The sequence below is a fragment of the Pelecanus crispus genome, chromosome 11, assembly GCF_030463565.1.
Source record: "Pelecanus crispus isolate bPelCri1 chromosome 11, bPelCri1.pri, whole genome shotgun sequence".
Lineage (NCBI taxonomy): Eukaryota > Metazoa > Chordata > Aves > Pelecaniformes > Pelecanidae > Pelecanus > Pelecanus crispus.
In genome coordinates, this window is record NC_134653.1 from 25,602,824 (window position 1) to 25,619,454 (window position 16,631).

The 16,631-nt window shown below is 44.9% G+C and overlaps 1 protein-coding gene across 2 annotated transcripts in view; it reads right to left on the bottom strand.

The window, feature by feature from the left end:
* Window positions 1-3,086: 3,086 nt before the first annotated feature.
* The window catches only part of TAOK3 (TAO kinase 3), a 101,915-nt gene continuing 88,370 nt past the window's right edge, over window positions 3,087-16,631 (bottom strand). For both annotated transcript variants that reach the window (XM_075718766.1, XM_075718765.1), the window contains 7 exons: window positions 10,522-10,758; window positions 9,745-9,873; window positions 8,643-8,846; window positions 5,634-5,873; window positions 4,438-4,650; window positions 3,805-3,987; window positions 3,087-3,645 (listed from right to left, as the gene is read on the bottom strand). In XM_075718766.1, coding sequence (XP_075574881.1) covers window positions 3,484-3,645; window positions 3,805-3,987; window positions 4,438-4,650; window positions 5,634-5,873; window positions 8,643-8,846; window positions 9,745-9,873; window positions 10,522-10,758 — 1,368 coding nt within the window. In that variant the 3' untranslated portion in view covers window positions 3,087-3,483. The remainder of the gene's footprint in view (window positions 3,646-3,804; window positions 3,988-4,437; window positions 4,651-5,633; window positions 5,874-8,642; window positions 8,847-9,744; window positions 9,874-10,521; window positions 10,759-16,631) is intronic.

Genomic DNA, 16,631 nt, shown 5'->3' on the forward strand with positions numbered 1-16,631 from the left:
CCTGCGCCCCTGGAGACCAGGCAGGTCAGAGCACGTCGCTGTAGTTTTGTTTGATTAGCAAGTTGAACCCAACTGCTCCTGCGCTGACCCCTGGAACTGTAACCCCATCACTGTCCCTGGCCTGAACCTGCTTCTGTGTTGGTGTGGTCCAGACCTGTGCTGTGCTTCGGCTGATTCCTGTAGGTACAGGCGATCGCTAGCTAGATGAGCTTCTGACAAGGTGTCCCTGTAAGGGCCACCTCCTCCAGGCTGACCTGCTTAAGGGAACCCAAAGCCTTGGTGAATTAGTGTCACTTCAGAGTGTCTCTGCTGTACTGAAACAGTATTATGCAGCAGTGCTGTGGGTACAGAGCCACTTGTGGGCTGGTGCTGGGTATGTAGTCTCCCCTTTCTAGGAGAGGAGATGGCAGTCTAAGGGAAACACCCCCCCCCCTTTTTTTTTTTTTTAAATTTTTATCCTCAAGTATTTGCCCAGTGCCTCTACTTCAGTGAAGTGAACCACTAAAGTAGTGAATGGATAGCTGGTAGAAGGAGGCAGGCAAAGCTGGTTTATAGCACTACCTTCTGTTTTCTGTTGCCAGTCAAAGCTGAGAGACCACTTCATTTTGTTCAAGTTCTGTTGTGACCTGATGTTAATGTGCTGTTTGCTCACAGTGCAATTAAAAACTTACCAAGATGGATGGTGTGGTTGTCTTCTTGGGGGACAAGGGGAATGCTGACAGGAGCAGCTTGGTGTCATCGGTTCCTTTCCTCCTCCTGATGCTGAAGAGGCAGAGCTCCTCTGACAGAGCTCCACCCTCCTGGCAGTGCTGCCTGGAACAAGTGCTGATGCTGGAGGAATGCAGCTCAAAGCAGCCGTGTCTGCAATCCACCTTGTCCACATTTACATCTACTCACCTTGAGGTGCAGCTTGCTGTCACAGTAAAGGTTCATGGCAAATGGAGCATGGGCAGGCTGGCTTCAGAAGTTGAGAGAACACTTGTTTTTCCAGGGTGTTCCTGAAGCTGCTATCACTCAGCAGCAGCAGGGTCATTTATCTCCTGAAAAGCTCCTGTTACTGACCTTGACATTCCTTGCAGCTGATGGGGCAGCCTGTGCTTGCAGGTGTGTCCTGTGCCTTGGCCAGCTGTGGGGGAGCAGAGCCAGCTGTTAAGGAGCCCTTCCACCTGCTCTGACAGCCTCCCTGGGGCTGAGGGAGCCCAGTGCCTTCTGTCTGTGTTTGGCAGCTGGCGGAGGAGCCAGTCTCTGCCTGTCCCGGGGGACCTCCCCACAGGCATGGTGCTCCCCAGAGGCCTCCTCCCCTCCACCCAGCAGGTGCTGCTCTGCAGGAGCCCACACCACCACAGCTGAACCCCAATTGCAGATTTCAGCTCCTGTGAGAAGCACCACCAGCTTTACTGACCTGAAGCCACTTCCCAGCCAAGCTGCAGGGTCCCAGTTTTTCTGATCCTCTACCAGCTTGCAGTGAGGCCTCGGTGGTGTCTCCTAAGCACTTAAAGCAGAAAATGAACCTTTGGTCCAGTCTGACATATTTAAAAGGTTAAAAAAGATGAAGCCAATGTAATTCTACTTCATGGAACTAGAAGCCTTCCCCCTTTTTTTAAACTACTTCAAAGGTCTGCACCCAAGTGGTCCAAGAAACAGGTATCAAAAACCTCAACATGTTGCAGCAAGACCCTGTAAAAATCAGTGTGACTCTAACTAAGAAAGGTGGTTGGTTTCTGCCCCAAGGTAGTTTTTCAACCCAGCCATTAAAACATTTAAATATTAAAACAGGATTGATGGTTTTTCAGGGAAACATCCCCAGCTACTCAAGATCCACAAGAGTAAGCGTATCAGGCAGGTTGAGACATGCTTCAACAGCTCTACTTCGCTGTGCTCAGCAAGGGCTGATCCATCTTAGGCCTTCTCAGGCTGGAAGTGGGACATAAAAAATAAGCTACAACCCAATAGCCTAAAAACCTGTGAAGAGAACCAGGTTTGGAACAGAGCCCCAGAGGCTCCTCCAGCCCCACCAGCACAGCCCCCAGCTGAAGGACGGGGCTGGCAGGACATCTGACCCCGGCCTGCCACCACAAGAGGTGCGGTGGCAGCCGTGGAACAGGTCACCGCCCCTGGTCCCCCCTTCAGACTGTGCCAGGGACGGCCCACGAGCCGCTCTTCCCACAATGAGACAACGAGGCATTGTGATGAACACTTTTATTTACAAATATAATTAAAAGCTCTGACAGTTATTCATGCTTTTCCTTGGAACCTGAAAAATGTTTTTGTTGTTTTGTTGGTTTTTTGTTTGTTTTTTGTTTTTTTTTTTAAAGTGCATGCAAAAGAAGTAAAGCCTTTTTTTTTTATCTTTTTATTGTAAGAAAATACACAGTTTGAAAGTGTGAATAATGCAATATTTATGACCAAGATCATGGGGTTGGGGGTGGACTTGGGGGAGTAACAAAAAAAAAAAAAGAAAAAAAGAAAAAAAGAAAAAAAGAAAAAAGAAAGAAAGGGCTGGGGATGATCTGACAGACAGTGCTGAACTCCAAGTACTGAACTGGAGAGTGAGCGGGGTGGCTGGGAGCAGGAGGGAAGGGGGGAAAGAAGTAAAAAAATTTTTGATCAGAGAAACAGTTAAAATACAATATGAAAATAAGTAAAAGCTCTCCTTAAATTCCTTCTATACACAAAATACACGATTTGACAAAGCCCAATTTGTGCTACTGGGATCCTGTGGGCTCATTTAAGTGTATTCACATTCTCTGCGACAGCAGAAAATGATTATGATACAATCAAGAATATGCCGAGGATTGAGGTCTCATCCCCGCCTCACCCGGCATGGTTCTTCTAAAAATCACCAGATCTTCGCCCCGTCCCTCCCCACCCCCAAAAAAGTAATAATATGTCACCACTGATATGTACATCACGATTAAGTTTTTTTTCTGTAAAATGTATCAAATTTTTCAATCTTTAATAAAACTTTTTATTATTTAATCCTGATGAATAAATACCAAAAAAATAAAAATAAAATAAAATTATGCAGCAGCTAGTTAAGGTAAGGCTGCGGATTTAGTCTCTCTCCCCCTGGGTTTCTATATATCTTTTGATTTTTTTTTTTTTTTGCTTGTACTTTCATTGATTGGTGGTAAAATGAGTGATTGCTCAAAAGCAACATACATCCACTTTTTTTTTTTTCCATTAAAATTGTCTCCAAAGTTTTCACTGAAACATTTTTAATCATTGCACAGAGACATCAATACTGTGACATACTATGGAAAAGACTGCCAGGAGCTGTCCTGCACTGGGACTTGACACAGGGGGAAAGGGGGCCCCTGATGGAGTAAGAATATACAGGCACTAGTCCGACACGATGTCAGTAAGAGAGACAGAAAGAGAGAGAGCACGCCCGTTAACATGGGGAATGTTGGTTTTGCAAGTTTTATCATTATTTTGTTTGCTTTTTGTCTTTTTGTTTTTAAATGGCAAAGAAATTTAATCTCATCTATAGTCCTCCTTGGGATATTCTAATGCGACCAAATTCCCAAAGCCCATTCGCAAGCTCTCCATGTCAAACGTTTCAATCTCTCGCTCCTGCCTTTCCAACAGAAACTTTATCCTCTCGCTGCGTTCCTTCTGGAGGGCAGCTAGCTCCTCTTCGATCTGAAAGAAGCACAGTCAGCAGCCCCTTAAGAGAGCACGACCGCCCCGGGTACAGCAGCTCCCGGCCCGGTGGCACCATGTGCACCGTGCCGACCCTGCATCCGAGGCGAGATCGGGACGTGTAACCAGGTACCCCCCGGCAGCCCACCCAAAACATACCTTCTGTTCAAGATGTGCCCTGCGCAGCGACACCCGTTGCTCCAGCTTCTGGAGTTCTCTTTCATGCTGTGCTTCTGTCTGCATCTTAATTTTGCTCTGGTATGCGTTGAGCAGCTCCATCTCCTGCTGGAGTTGCAGTCTCAAGGCTTGGCATTCTGCTTCTTGGGCCTCATCCAGCCGTAGCTGTAAGATCATTGGGAAAGCAACATTCAAACCTCCGCTAGTAACTTCTCTGCTCCAACGCTAGCGACACACCGCTCTTCCTTCTCACAGCTGGGGAGCCTCTGGTGTTGGTGGCAGAATGAGAAAGCAGGAAGGGCTTCATAAACAGCCGCTTCTCCACTCACATGGAGGCAGAAGCCTCAGAAGATCCAATTCTAAAACCCCAGCATGCAAGGGGCAGCAGGGAAAGGATGCGTGTTTGGCGGGATGGTTATACAGGAGGGGAAGTGCTCCTTGATGCATTATTTAAAACAGTTGTTATAAACACAACTGCATCGCTAACCATCCAGTGGCTAGGACAGGAAGAACACAACCTGCCGCAAGGACTATGGCCTGACTGTACCCCACCTCCGTGTACCTTGGTCAAGGACACCCCACCCACGGACAGGAGGTGCCGAATGCTGCACCTACCGCTTGGGAGGCCATCATCTCATTGATGCTCTGCTCATACTGCTCTGCCAGGATGGCGAGCTTCCTCGTCTGCTCATCCTTCAGACTCTTCAAAATTGTCTTGTGCTCACTCTTTGGAGTAACTTCCAGCTGGTGATTCTTCAGTGCTTTGTACTGCTTAGTTTGCACTTTGCACGTGTCCTGGAACTGCTTTTTGATCTGCATTTCCATAGCCTGCCAAGGAAGGAAGGATGTGAAGAGCATGAAGAACTTTGGGAATGGAGAGGTTATATAGTACATCCAAATGGGCAGGCTGGTGAGAGACAACCACAGTTCCCCCGTGCTCTGCGCTGTCTCCTGCCCCTGTACCCAGCTGAGCAGGGCGTGCTCCGCACACAGAGTGAGCTAACGAGCAGCATCAGCTCAGGCCCTGCTTCATCACTGACCATGGGCCTGGGCCAGGAACAGGATCCACTAAACCCTCCTCAGCCCAGGGTACTTCCATCTTCTACCCCTGCTTCCTGCAGGTCGCCCAGCCCATCACCCTTCCGCCTGCCTCCCAAAAAGCATTTGGTTTTCAAGGCCTCCCATTCTGGTACCTCACCAAGGCCTCCACAAGCCTCCTCCCCTACCTGGACCATGCGCTACACAGAGACTGCAGATCTGAGAACCAGTGAGGGTGTGATAAAATGAATGAAAGCAACGTGCCTTTTTGGACATTCAGAGGAGAAACAGAAATCTCTCACAGCAAGCAGCTCAGAGGTTTCTAATCAACCTGCAGCCAAACTGGGACAGAGCACAGTGCTCAGCATACCCATATTCTCTCTCTCTGTTGACTTTGAAAGCAAGGAAGCATCACCCAACCCCTTTCCATAGCAATGCTTATAGGCTGACACCAGCAAGGACCTGAAGAAAGCACAGCTCATCAGAAGCACATTCTGTAATACTTTGCTTAGGACTAGCCTATTTTTACCCAGCAGCCTCAATGAGCACGGCACTTAAAAAAATCCTCAGTGAGCTCTTCGCTATAATAGCCCACAGCTTTCTTATATCAGAGCAGCCCTGCACAAAGGAAAGGGATGCAAGGGAGAGCACACAGTGCTGGCAGAGAATGGTGGTTCTGCAGCATGGATAATGCACGGAGGAGGCAGCAAGCACACAGACCAGCCTGCCTGGCAGGACAGAGGTTGGAAGAGGAGAAGGAAAGCTTCCAGCACCTTCAGATTCTTTGGTTGCTGCCGGAGCTCCATGAAATGCTTCCTGTGCAGCTCCCGCTCTCGCCGCTTGTTGTATTCCAGCTGGTTCTCAAGCTCAGTCTGGTGCTGCAGCCGGATCAGGTCCATTCGCAGCTTCTGCAGCGTGTGCAGCTGCCTGTACTCCAGCTCACGCGTCGACTCGTCGTGCCGGATCAGCATAGCATGCTCCATTTCCTTCTGGGTCCGCTTCTTGTTTAACTCCTGCACAAGAGGACAGCAGAGCACAAGACAAAAGCTGAGGAGTGATTCTCTCTGCCCTGAGATGCAGTAGTTGAGTTTGCAAGGCTGGGTGTCCTGATCACTCCTCTAGACGACATCAAGGTCTTCCATGGGCCACAGGAAAACACAAACCCAGCAGCATGATGGGAACGCTAATAAAGTGGCCACCTTGCATCCATCTATCGCCCTGCAACCTGCTCCTCTGGCAGCTCCTGGATCACCCAGGGAGTCTCCAGCAGGTGGCACTGGGGCCACACACAAGCCCTCTGTGACTGCTGAGGATCACATAAGTTTTTAATAAATACCTCCTGGGGTGCCCAAGGCTGGGGGGGGCGCATGTCTGGGCTGGGGCAACTGAGGGAATCGGGGGCTCTTATTTGTCTATTTTAAATTGCCCTGAGCCCCTGCTAGGCACTGAGAGATGAGGCTTCTCTCATATCACTTATACTAGAATGGCCAAAGCAGAGGTGAACGGCTCCAACACACCACATCAGCTAAGAAAAATAATTTAATCTGCCACGGTGTACAGGTGGTTTTTGGCCCCAGCAGGTGCAGTATGTTTTTTAAAATGAGGATACAGCCCAAGCCTCACACAGTTTTGCAATGTGCACATAACAGTTCCTGTGCATGGTGCCCTGCAGTACCCCTAGGAAAACCTTCACTGAGCTACAAGCCAGGGAAGAGGAAGATACCGGATTCTCTCCCTCATTACTGCTAATATTTCTGTCTCAAGGTATCAGCAACAACCTGTGGAGCATGAAGCTGAATCCAGCTCAGTCAAGCAGTGATTACAGCTGTACCCCTTGCTGATATTTGGTGACCTTCACAGATGGTCTGCTGGCACATCTCGGTTTCAGTTCTCAGGTTTACAAACTCATGGCTGTGCTTCGTGATAGACTAAGACAGGCACAGCGGGGGCTGCCTCGCACTACACACATGCACAGTGCCCAGCACAGGGAGGGCCCAGCGTTGGCTCAGTCTAATGAGTTTCTGCAGTATAAGCAAAAATATCAATTATTCTGAGTTGTTGCTTGCATGTTGTAATGCTGTTATAATTCTCAACATCAGCACCTGCAAACAGGCACTTCAGCCCCTTTGGCTGTTACAACTGTGACAGGTTGAAGCTAGGCAGACGGGGAGAACAGGGCCAGGTCTTGTCTCTGCATTCTTGGCCATAAGGATGTTGCACATCTTTACATTTAAGCAAAACTTGCACCTTGACAGCCAAGATCAAAAATTCAATCTAATGGTGTGCTGAAATCATTTCCCACTTGCGCAGAGGCAGGCAACACACTCAAGACAGCATGTCAGCCCATGCAGTGAGCTGTGGCACTTGTGCCTTCATTTAAGGACAGGACAACCAGCCTCTCTTGTGCCCGTTATACACCTCATTTCAGTTGACACAACATGAACAGAGGCACACTTCTCACAAACACTTTCCCAATTTGTACAAAAAGAACCTCTGTGGTTACTTAAAACTTCAAGAAAAAACATTCTTGAAGTGTTCTTTAATTTAGCTGTCTGATCCAGTGAATTTGAACTGGTTAGTGGAGACATTATTTTCAGGAAATAAACACTTAGATCACTCTGAAAGTTAGGTCTCTCTTAAGAGCTTAAATGCAGGAGCTCAAAGGAGTGTTTCCTGGTTAAAATACTATTCTAGGTAACTGAACTGTGTTCTCATCCCTGCCACAGAGCTTATATGCTGTGATAAGGGTACCCAAATCTGATTTTTCACAGTCATTCATTTTCAGGGTGTCCCGAGTGGAGATGTCTGGATGTGATCTGCAAAGCAGCTGAGCTGCCCCAGGCACATCTGAAGTCAAGGGCAGCAAAGCTCTGAACAGGTAAAATACAGGGCAATGTTAAGTATGCTGGAAAATTCGATGGTAGCAGACTAAGCACATGATCATTAGAAATTTTTGATCACTCACTCAGCCTTTACTAAAATACCTCCTCATCTGATAGTCTTTATCCAAAAATAACATTCACGAAGAGTTCAGAAACTATAGTGACTACCATAGAAAAATCTACAAGTAAGAATTCTTTCTCCAAAGTATTTGACTACAGACAGCCTGTAAGGTAGGGGTTAATAACTAATGAGGAAAAGCAAGATGTTGAATAGCTTCTCATTAACAAACTAGCACCCATTCTGTGCACTAATTTGAATAGAGCCCAATGGAAAAGCAACATCTGATTATTTGTAGACAACCAGAATGCAGACATAAAAGGATTGCATTTTGGTATTTTTTACATTTGTAGCATTTCATTCTGCAACCTTAATATTGTTTTTTAAGGTTATTATTACTGGTTTATTACACATATTTCAACTGTGTGAGTTTCCTTTAGCCAATGAGTAGAAGTCCTCATGTGATGCTTTCAGCCATCCCACAGCTCCCCCACAGGTGGCCCTGGCACTCAACACAGCACAAACTGCCCTGTGCTGTGAAAGAAGCCCAACAGGATCCCCCAAAATCTAATGCCCAGGAGCTCAGATGAAGCATCTAACCCAGACTGGGTGGCCCACACAATGTTTCTGTCTGCAAGTCAACGATGCCACCCCTCCCCAGTTAATCAAAGCAGCCCATCTGTGTGGAAAACTATTTCCCAAAACATGTTTCCTACATTTTTCTCAGTTCTCTTTAGCAACTGAAAACATTAAGATCTAGTATCAGTCAGCAAACTGTTTTAAAAACATGAAGCTAAAACAATTCAAGAAATGCTTGGGAAAGGAAGTGAAGAGTGCCATACTTCCCGAATGTTCTGCTGCTCCATCTCGTGCCTCTTGATCATCGTTCTTCTCTTGAAGGAACGGCAGTTTTTGTCGTAGTAGAGTCTCTGCTGGCTGAGAAGATGGGCCTCCTCTTCAGCCTGTGTATGCTGCAGGTTCTCTTTATGTTTGGATATTCTTTCTTGCTTCTCTTTCTTCGGTGTGCTGTGGTCCTCATTCATTTCCTGCATGCATACAGGGTCAAAAACAAGACTTCCCTTGGGATCACAGTGGCACAGGACTTGGAGGACCTTTAGTCACTGGCTACTCCTCTGCCACTCAGTTCACAAAAGGACACCAAAATCCTGACTACAACACCAGGTACCACCAGAGCCAGATTCAACACCTGGCCATGCCTGGCCCTACTGCCTCTAGAGTTGTATTGTGACCCACCAAGAGGAGGAGGAAAAAGTGGTCATTAAACAAAAACATCTCGGGGGCTAAACAGTGCAGCAATGAAAAGACAGTAATACACCACTGCAGGGGACACTCTGGCTGTCTAGGAAAGAGAATGGGTCAAACCCCCTCGGCTCCCTTCCCAGCTCTGCACCTGTTTTACAAAGGAGTCCAGCTTGGGCTTAAGTTTTATTTCAACAGGACTCATGCTCTATTCTCTATTGAATCAGATGCCTTACAGGACTCCTTGCTATTCATTTTCTCATCTCTACATTCTTAACAGCAAACAATTTTGTGATGTGGTGGGGACGCTGTACTTAAGTAATGCAATTTGTGATAGATAAGCTATATACTAAGTTACTTCTTTTTCCAATTCATGTAAGTGACCGCAGGGCTTATATATTAGGGAAGAATTATCTATTAAGTCCCATTTTCCTTCATCACCCTTCGTTTCAAAGATTTTGCTCTACAGCAAATTGTGAAGACACCTCTAGCACCCTTAGAGATTATTTTAGAAATGCTGCCAGATGCTCCCAGTTCCTGAAAGTTTACTTGCTGAGAACCTAAATTTGCTTCCAAGCATGACAGTATCCCTTAAACCCCTGGGCTGGCTCAGGTTTATCAAAACGAAAGTCTAGTTCATGTTCATTCCACACCCCTTCAGCCCTGAAAATGATGGTTTCTTGCCTCTTTAATCTTTTCCTTGCAAAGCTTGTATTGTTTCTTCTGACTTTCTAAAAAGGTCGCCAGGTCTTTCTTTTGCTGAGCCAAAATCTGTTGCTGGAATTTCTTTTCATCTGCTGCAGCTGCCTTTGCCTGCAAGGCACAGAGAGGAAGGGGTGGGGTGGGGAAATAAACCAACATAAAAACCAAAACAACAAAGAGTGAGGGAGCGGGTACTGAATCCAGCACAAATCAATCTTCTGTTGTGTGTTTTTTGGTCTGTCATTCTCCCATTACTGTGCTAGACAAAGCCATAAGTATTCAGCCACATGAATGCTGCTTGCACAAAAACCCCTAATGCCCACATACATGTAAGAGCTTCCTCATGCTTCTTACCTCTCCATCAAAACCACCCCAGAGGGTAAAACCCCACTAGTTTACCATATGGATTAACATGCTGATTTTTAAACAGACTAACAGCAGCAAGCTTTGTCACTGCCTCAGCCATGAGGTAGAAGCTCCCCCTCCAAGGTCTCCACAGAGTTTGTCTGTCTCTTTTAGCTGGCTGTCAGTAGCTACAGTATTGGTCAATGCCAATGGAGTGCCCGTCATCCAGAAGGTTGACTTGTAGCTGTGAAGCCACTTCAGAAAACTGGCCAGGGCAGCTCCAAACAGTAACCATACAGTGCACTTAAGAACATGGGGCTTAAGCAGTGCTTCCACAGCCTTCTCCGAGAGATCTGGTAGGCACCTCTCCCTCCAATCTTCTTGTACAGCTAGGGAGCCTATAACTCTACTCACCTCTTTCTCCATCACAGCCACTTGCTTCTTGGCCAGCTTCTCCAGCTCAATGGACGAGTTGTTGGCATGCGTCTCCACCTCCTTCTGCAGCTTGAGGCGGTGCTCGTCCATCTCGGCCTTCAACTTGTTTTCCAGGGCGATCAGCTGCTTCTGGTGCTGGCGCCGCATCCGCTTATATCCTGACATCTGTTCCCGCAACTCGTTCTCCTGCTCATGCTCATGGATCTGTCTTGTAACCTGATGCCAGAAAAAGGGGAAGAAGTGCTACATGGCCTTCTTCACAGACAAGCTGTCTCCATATTAGCTGCTTACCTGTAAACCAGGCCCTGCTTTGCTGTACTCTTACAAATCAACTTTCAGGGAATGCTGTTCCAGGTTTCAGAAGGTGCTGTTGTTTAATATCACAAACCAGGCCATAAGGTTTCCCCCTCTTGATTTCCACCCCTCTCATCTTTAATGAGAATTTTGTGTGCATTTTCAGTAACACAGCAGAAAAATGTCATGTTACAGAAAAAGGAAACAGCAGGTTACTTCTGGAAACAAAGGTGGCTGTTGGACAACCTTCTTCAGACACAGGACTCAAATCGTGAGTGTGACATGGACTTACAAGATGGCATTCATTTTAAGAAACCCCCCAACCCACCCATCTTTTCCTTCCTCCCTAGGTCACCACGGTTCCAATTCAGTCCCTCAATACCTATTGTCTGCAACGAGTAGCCACCTTCAAAATTTCTTCTTAAAATTCAAGAGGATGGGAGACTGAGCTCATTCCCTACCGGAACTGAAAGTTTTCTAACAAGGGAACACTGTTCTGTAACTGTGTGCTCTCAACAAGATTGATCAGATGGTCTAAGCAGATTTAAATCCTGCAGAGCTGAAGCAAACTCACAAGTTCCACATTCATTTCCATGCCTAAGTGCATCCATGTGAAAGGAGGAAAAAACTCCAGTAGGGTGCACCAAAAATTTTTAGAAGAAAATGCAAATGGTAATGCTTCCACTTCAAAAGAAAGTGTCCAAGACTGATGTTTTTATTTTTTTTATACAGTCCCAGGAACTTCACATATAAAGATCTGCTGATATTTTATGATAGACCTAGGAGCCAAAAGCTGGAGCCCTTAGTACACTTGTAGAGCTGTACAAGGGGACATCTCCCTTTCACACTTAACAAGTATGAAGCAAAGAGCTCAGCCCTTTGAAGGTGATCATTGAAGCTTTATGAACCAACAGTCCTTCCTGCAGTCTGCAAGAGCCCAGCCTACCTGATGAATTTCTCCATAGCAGTCAAGAGAAAGAACTGGCACCTACCACAGTACTGCTGTCATTTGATGGCTATTTTTCAGATAGCTGCAAAGTTCAGACATAGGACAGGATGCACCTACAGACCTGAGAAGGCTCAAGTTCAACAGAAAAAGAACAGCTGCTTTATCAAGCAGCAAAGCAGGTCCACTTGCTGGCAGCCCTGTGCTTCAGGACTAGTAGCTGATAGGAAGCAGTGATCAAGAGCTTCAAAATCAACAAGGAAGTTTAATAAGACAACTGATGTATCACCCAAGGCAGACAGCATGCTGCCACCTGTCTCAGCTCAAATGACTACCAACACTTGGGAGGGGTGTGAAGAAGAGGCTAGGAAGAGCCTTGCACAGCCTTCACCTTGGTACAGATTAACAACTATTTACAGTAAATAGTTAACAACCAAGAAAACTATAGCCCGAGTCCCAGAATAGAAACAAGACATGAAAAGATGAAGCTACTGAAGTGGACAGCCTCTGTTTCCCCCCATCCCTTGCAAAGACAACCCCAGAGAGAAAAAGAAACGTCTAATTGCAAAGAAAACAAAGAACTAGTCTGACTACAGTGCTGTGTCAGACTCCGTTACCAGAAGTGGTGATGGTGGGTTCACCACATTAGTGAAGTCAAACATCAACTACAAGGTAAGTGATGATGCATAAATCACATACTCCTTGTACAAGGAATTTTGAGATGTTATTTTGAAGTTGACTAGTTTAAATGTATACTTACATCTCAGCAATTGGTGTAACATAGCAGCCTTCAAATGCTTGAGACTAGGTAATGAAACAGACCCAAGCCAGATACCAGGAATATGCGAGATTGTAGAAATGACTACAAACACACAAACACAGTATTAGCCCTGTATATTGCTATAGTTCAAAAAGCTTGGGGTTTTTTTGCCTTTTTTTTTTTTTTTTTTTTTTTTAAAGTTTAACAATGCAATGACAGCTATACTTTGTGGAAGTTCCTAAGCATTTGTAGGAACTTGCACGTTTCAGTCAAGTTCAGCAAGAATAAGATCTCTGACAGAAGCTTCCAAGTAATGAAAGTTGCTCTGAGAAGTCATCCAAGTTAATTACAAGTGACAGATATCAGGTAAGCCAGGCAAACCCCCAACATTTCACATATGCCATTTACTATGTTAAATGACATACGACTTGCAGAGAATAGACTTGGTCAGGGACTTGCAGAGGCATGGAGATACGGTAACTACCATGCAGCAGTACAAGATCTTCCTGAATGTGCTATTTTTGAGGCCCAGCCTTTTTGTGAACAGTGGTACGTTCTGCACGGCACACTCCGTTCCAAGAAGTTGGCAGAACAAAGCAAACAGCAAGAGCATAAGAAAAAATGGATCTAAGAATCCACTAGCAACTTTGCCAGTCTCCCCTTTGGTCTAATCTCTAATGAGATTTAGAACATGCACTTGTTTTATTTACAGCAAAAATCATTAAACTTTTATCCTTAGGTTTTTTTGCTGCTCCTGTGCACCCCATTTCCAGTTTTGCTCAGCTTGTCTCTATCAGGACAAGAATTCCAGTTTTGAAAGATTTCACATTAGGTCTGGGATATTTATCCCCAACAATAGGATGCAATTACTAATTATAACACTAGCTGATAAAGCTTCTAGTCACAGCAGAAGATGGGACATTAAAAGTCAGAGGAAAACAAAAGAAGCATTTCATTCCTGAAGACAAGAGAGGAGAATGGTAGAGCTGGTGGACATTTTGTAGATTTAATGTCTGCATGCTCATACTAAAGACCTAATTTATCACCATAATGTCTAATCGAGGCCAACACTCTTCAGAACTCCAGCTTCGAAGACAAGGTCTCCAAATAGTGATCTCAGAGAATGGATGAAATTGGAAGAAATTAACATTAGTTACTGAATATGCCCAGTTCAGTACCAGAGAAGTACTTCAGACTAAGCATGTCAACACACAAATGAATGAAGGATTATGGTTTTAAAGATGAAGTCCCTAATGAATGAACAGCTTGAGCAATGATTTTAAAAAGTAAATTTGGGGAAGTTCCAGTAATCGCCTTTCTGGTGTTCTTAGACAAAGGCACTTGGAACTTTACAAAGTATTTCACAAACCTAATCTCATAGATATGATGGGAAAAAAGGACAGCAACTGAATTGCTCATTGCAAAATTTGTTCTCCACATAACCAGAAAACGTCAGGATGCTTTAAAGCAGAAAACTGCAGTTTCCTGAAGCTCTATTTGAAGCATGTAATAATCAATCAGGTCATCGGCATAAGTAAAAAAAAAAACTGTATAAAACAGAACAGCTTTTATTAAGGTATGACATTTTCTCAATTTCTTATTTCTCTGTATCTTCAGCACACACAGAACTAAGAAGAGAGATGCCTTTTCCAACCTCCTCCCACAGGCAGTTCATTTGCCATAAACTCAAAACTTTCTCTCTTTTACCTGTCTAAGATTTTTGCTTTATGTGCAAGTTGGGCTCACAACTTCTCCTCCAAAGCAGCAGCTCTTTAGAGTTCCATTTGTGCATTGATTAACCAAAATACTGAACATTCTCCTAAAAGACAGTTATTCTCACTTCTCAATAACCAAACAAAATACTGAGCTCCTCTTTGCTGGACAAGGCAGAGTATTAAGCAAGATACTGCCAGCAGCCTCTCGCAGCAAGGGAAGAACTTTGAGATGAGAAAAAACAAGTTCAGTATTTTTATAGAGCAAAGATCTGTAAAGGCAGCAGCCAGATGAGTCCATTAGGAGAAACTCAACTATCTGGAATAAAATGTCATTGCTTCAGCAGAAGAGGGTGCAGGAGAACAGCCATCATGTAAATGTACCTGGTTTTGGAGTCAGACTGCCCTGGTGTCATTTCAGAGACACATCCAGAGAAGCCTGCTCACACGTACCTAGACATTTCGCTTTGTAGACCCAGGATGAGATCACATAATTCTTTCACTGGCATTTGGATTTCAAAGAGAATGCCAAGGCCTTTGACAGAGTCCACACTACCTGATCTTTCTATAAAGTTTTAAATACTACATCATTTCATTTGAAAACTGTAAAAGCAGCTATCGAGGAAATGCATGAGGCGGTGGGGAGTTAAGGGGTCAAGCATGAAAGACATACAGAAATGCAGATCAATGCACCTCTGCACATATTTAAAAAACACCTTTCACTTGAAAATGTTGATAGGTGTAGTCTTCATCAACATGCAGAACCTCTACCCTTCTTTTTAAACACAGCTTTCTGAGCTTCAAGGCTTAGCTTTCTAGTTGTAACTTTTAATTTATGGATCACTGACAGTCTGCAAAATAATATGGAGATGTAGCAGGTACCTGATCTCCATTTCACATACTGACTTCCCCTGCAACAGCAGAAACACGCAGCGCATTTTCCACCACTGTTCCAAGTGAGTGATGGTTACTGTTGCCACAAGAGTAGCATGCAACAACAACAACAAAAAAAAAAGAAAAAAAAAACCCACCAAACCAAAAGGGGGAGGGGAGGTTGGTTTACAAAATGACCAAAGAAAAAGGTGGTCCAGGAAAAAGTATTAAAGTTGTTGCTTGAATTATGACAAAGATAAGCTCCTTCAGCTTTCTTAACCACATTTGCTCATTTTTTCATTATTTTTAACCTGAGTAATAGCAAAGCATCACTGAAAGACTAGAAAGTTATATTCACAACCTGTTTCTTTGTGGATAGCCCATTTCACTATTTTACCTGGAAGTCTGTCCAGTTTCCTTTTTATTCACATGACACTTTTGCAGAGCAACAGGGCAGGGGAATCACACTTAAAAATCACTGGGACATCTGGAGTGTGCAGCTGTCTCACATAGTTCTCCTGTCTGTAACCCCTACATTTGCTGAAACTACTTGAGCTTGTTTTTGGATCCAACTTCCAAGTTGAGAGCATCCTTTTAGAAATGCCAGTCTTTCCTCCATCTGCAGTATCCTGATCTAAGGGTGAATAAGAAGGACTCGAGGGCTCAAGACCCCAGAGTCCACCAGCAGCCACAGCTGTGAAGCAACATGCACAGCTCCCAGCCCCCGGAGCTCTTCCACTATAATGCTGCCCTCCTCTCATGTTGAGGGGTGGCGTTCAGTAAATCCCACAAGCAGAAGTTACTACACCAAAATATATCATCCCATATTATTGAATGTGGGGTCAAAGCTCCCTTTTTCTGATTATCTGCAATACAGGCCACCTGACGCTCTCAGCTGCATAACCTTTCTGTGCCCAGGAAGCAGTACCCAGCTGCTGAGAAACCAACTGATGGTTAGCAGCAGTGATGCAGGGAGCCATCAAAGCATGCTGGTTTGCTTAGTTTTTAACACTGTGGGATCTTGAGCACCCATTCATATAGGATTAATTTTTTTTCAAGATGCTGTTGAAAGAGTAAATTAACACAGAAAGATGAATAAAGTCTGAATTTCTGGTTTCACACTATAGATTTCAGATATGTTTAGGTCATTCTCCCCATATCAGCTACATGGCTGACCTTGCCCTCCCCACAGATATTTAAGCAGGAGACAAGAGGGGCAGGCATGACAGAAGTTTTCCCTTGGCCAGAAGAGCAGCAGCATTCAGCACCACTACCCACTGACATCATCCAGCCACCGAGTGGTGACTGAATGCACAGTGATAAAAAAGTGTGCTGACAGCCACACCGGCACTTCAAACCCGAGCACGTACGCTGGCATTCTTCATGTTCTGTGCAATAGGTTTCAACTTAGCATTTTTTCTTCTAGATTTCCATTTTGGAACATGAAGAGATGGAAATGAAAGATTATTAAAGGGAAAGCCCATCACAAGATTAACTGAACTGA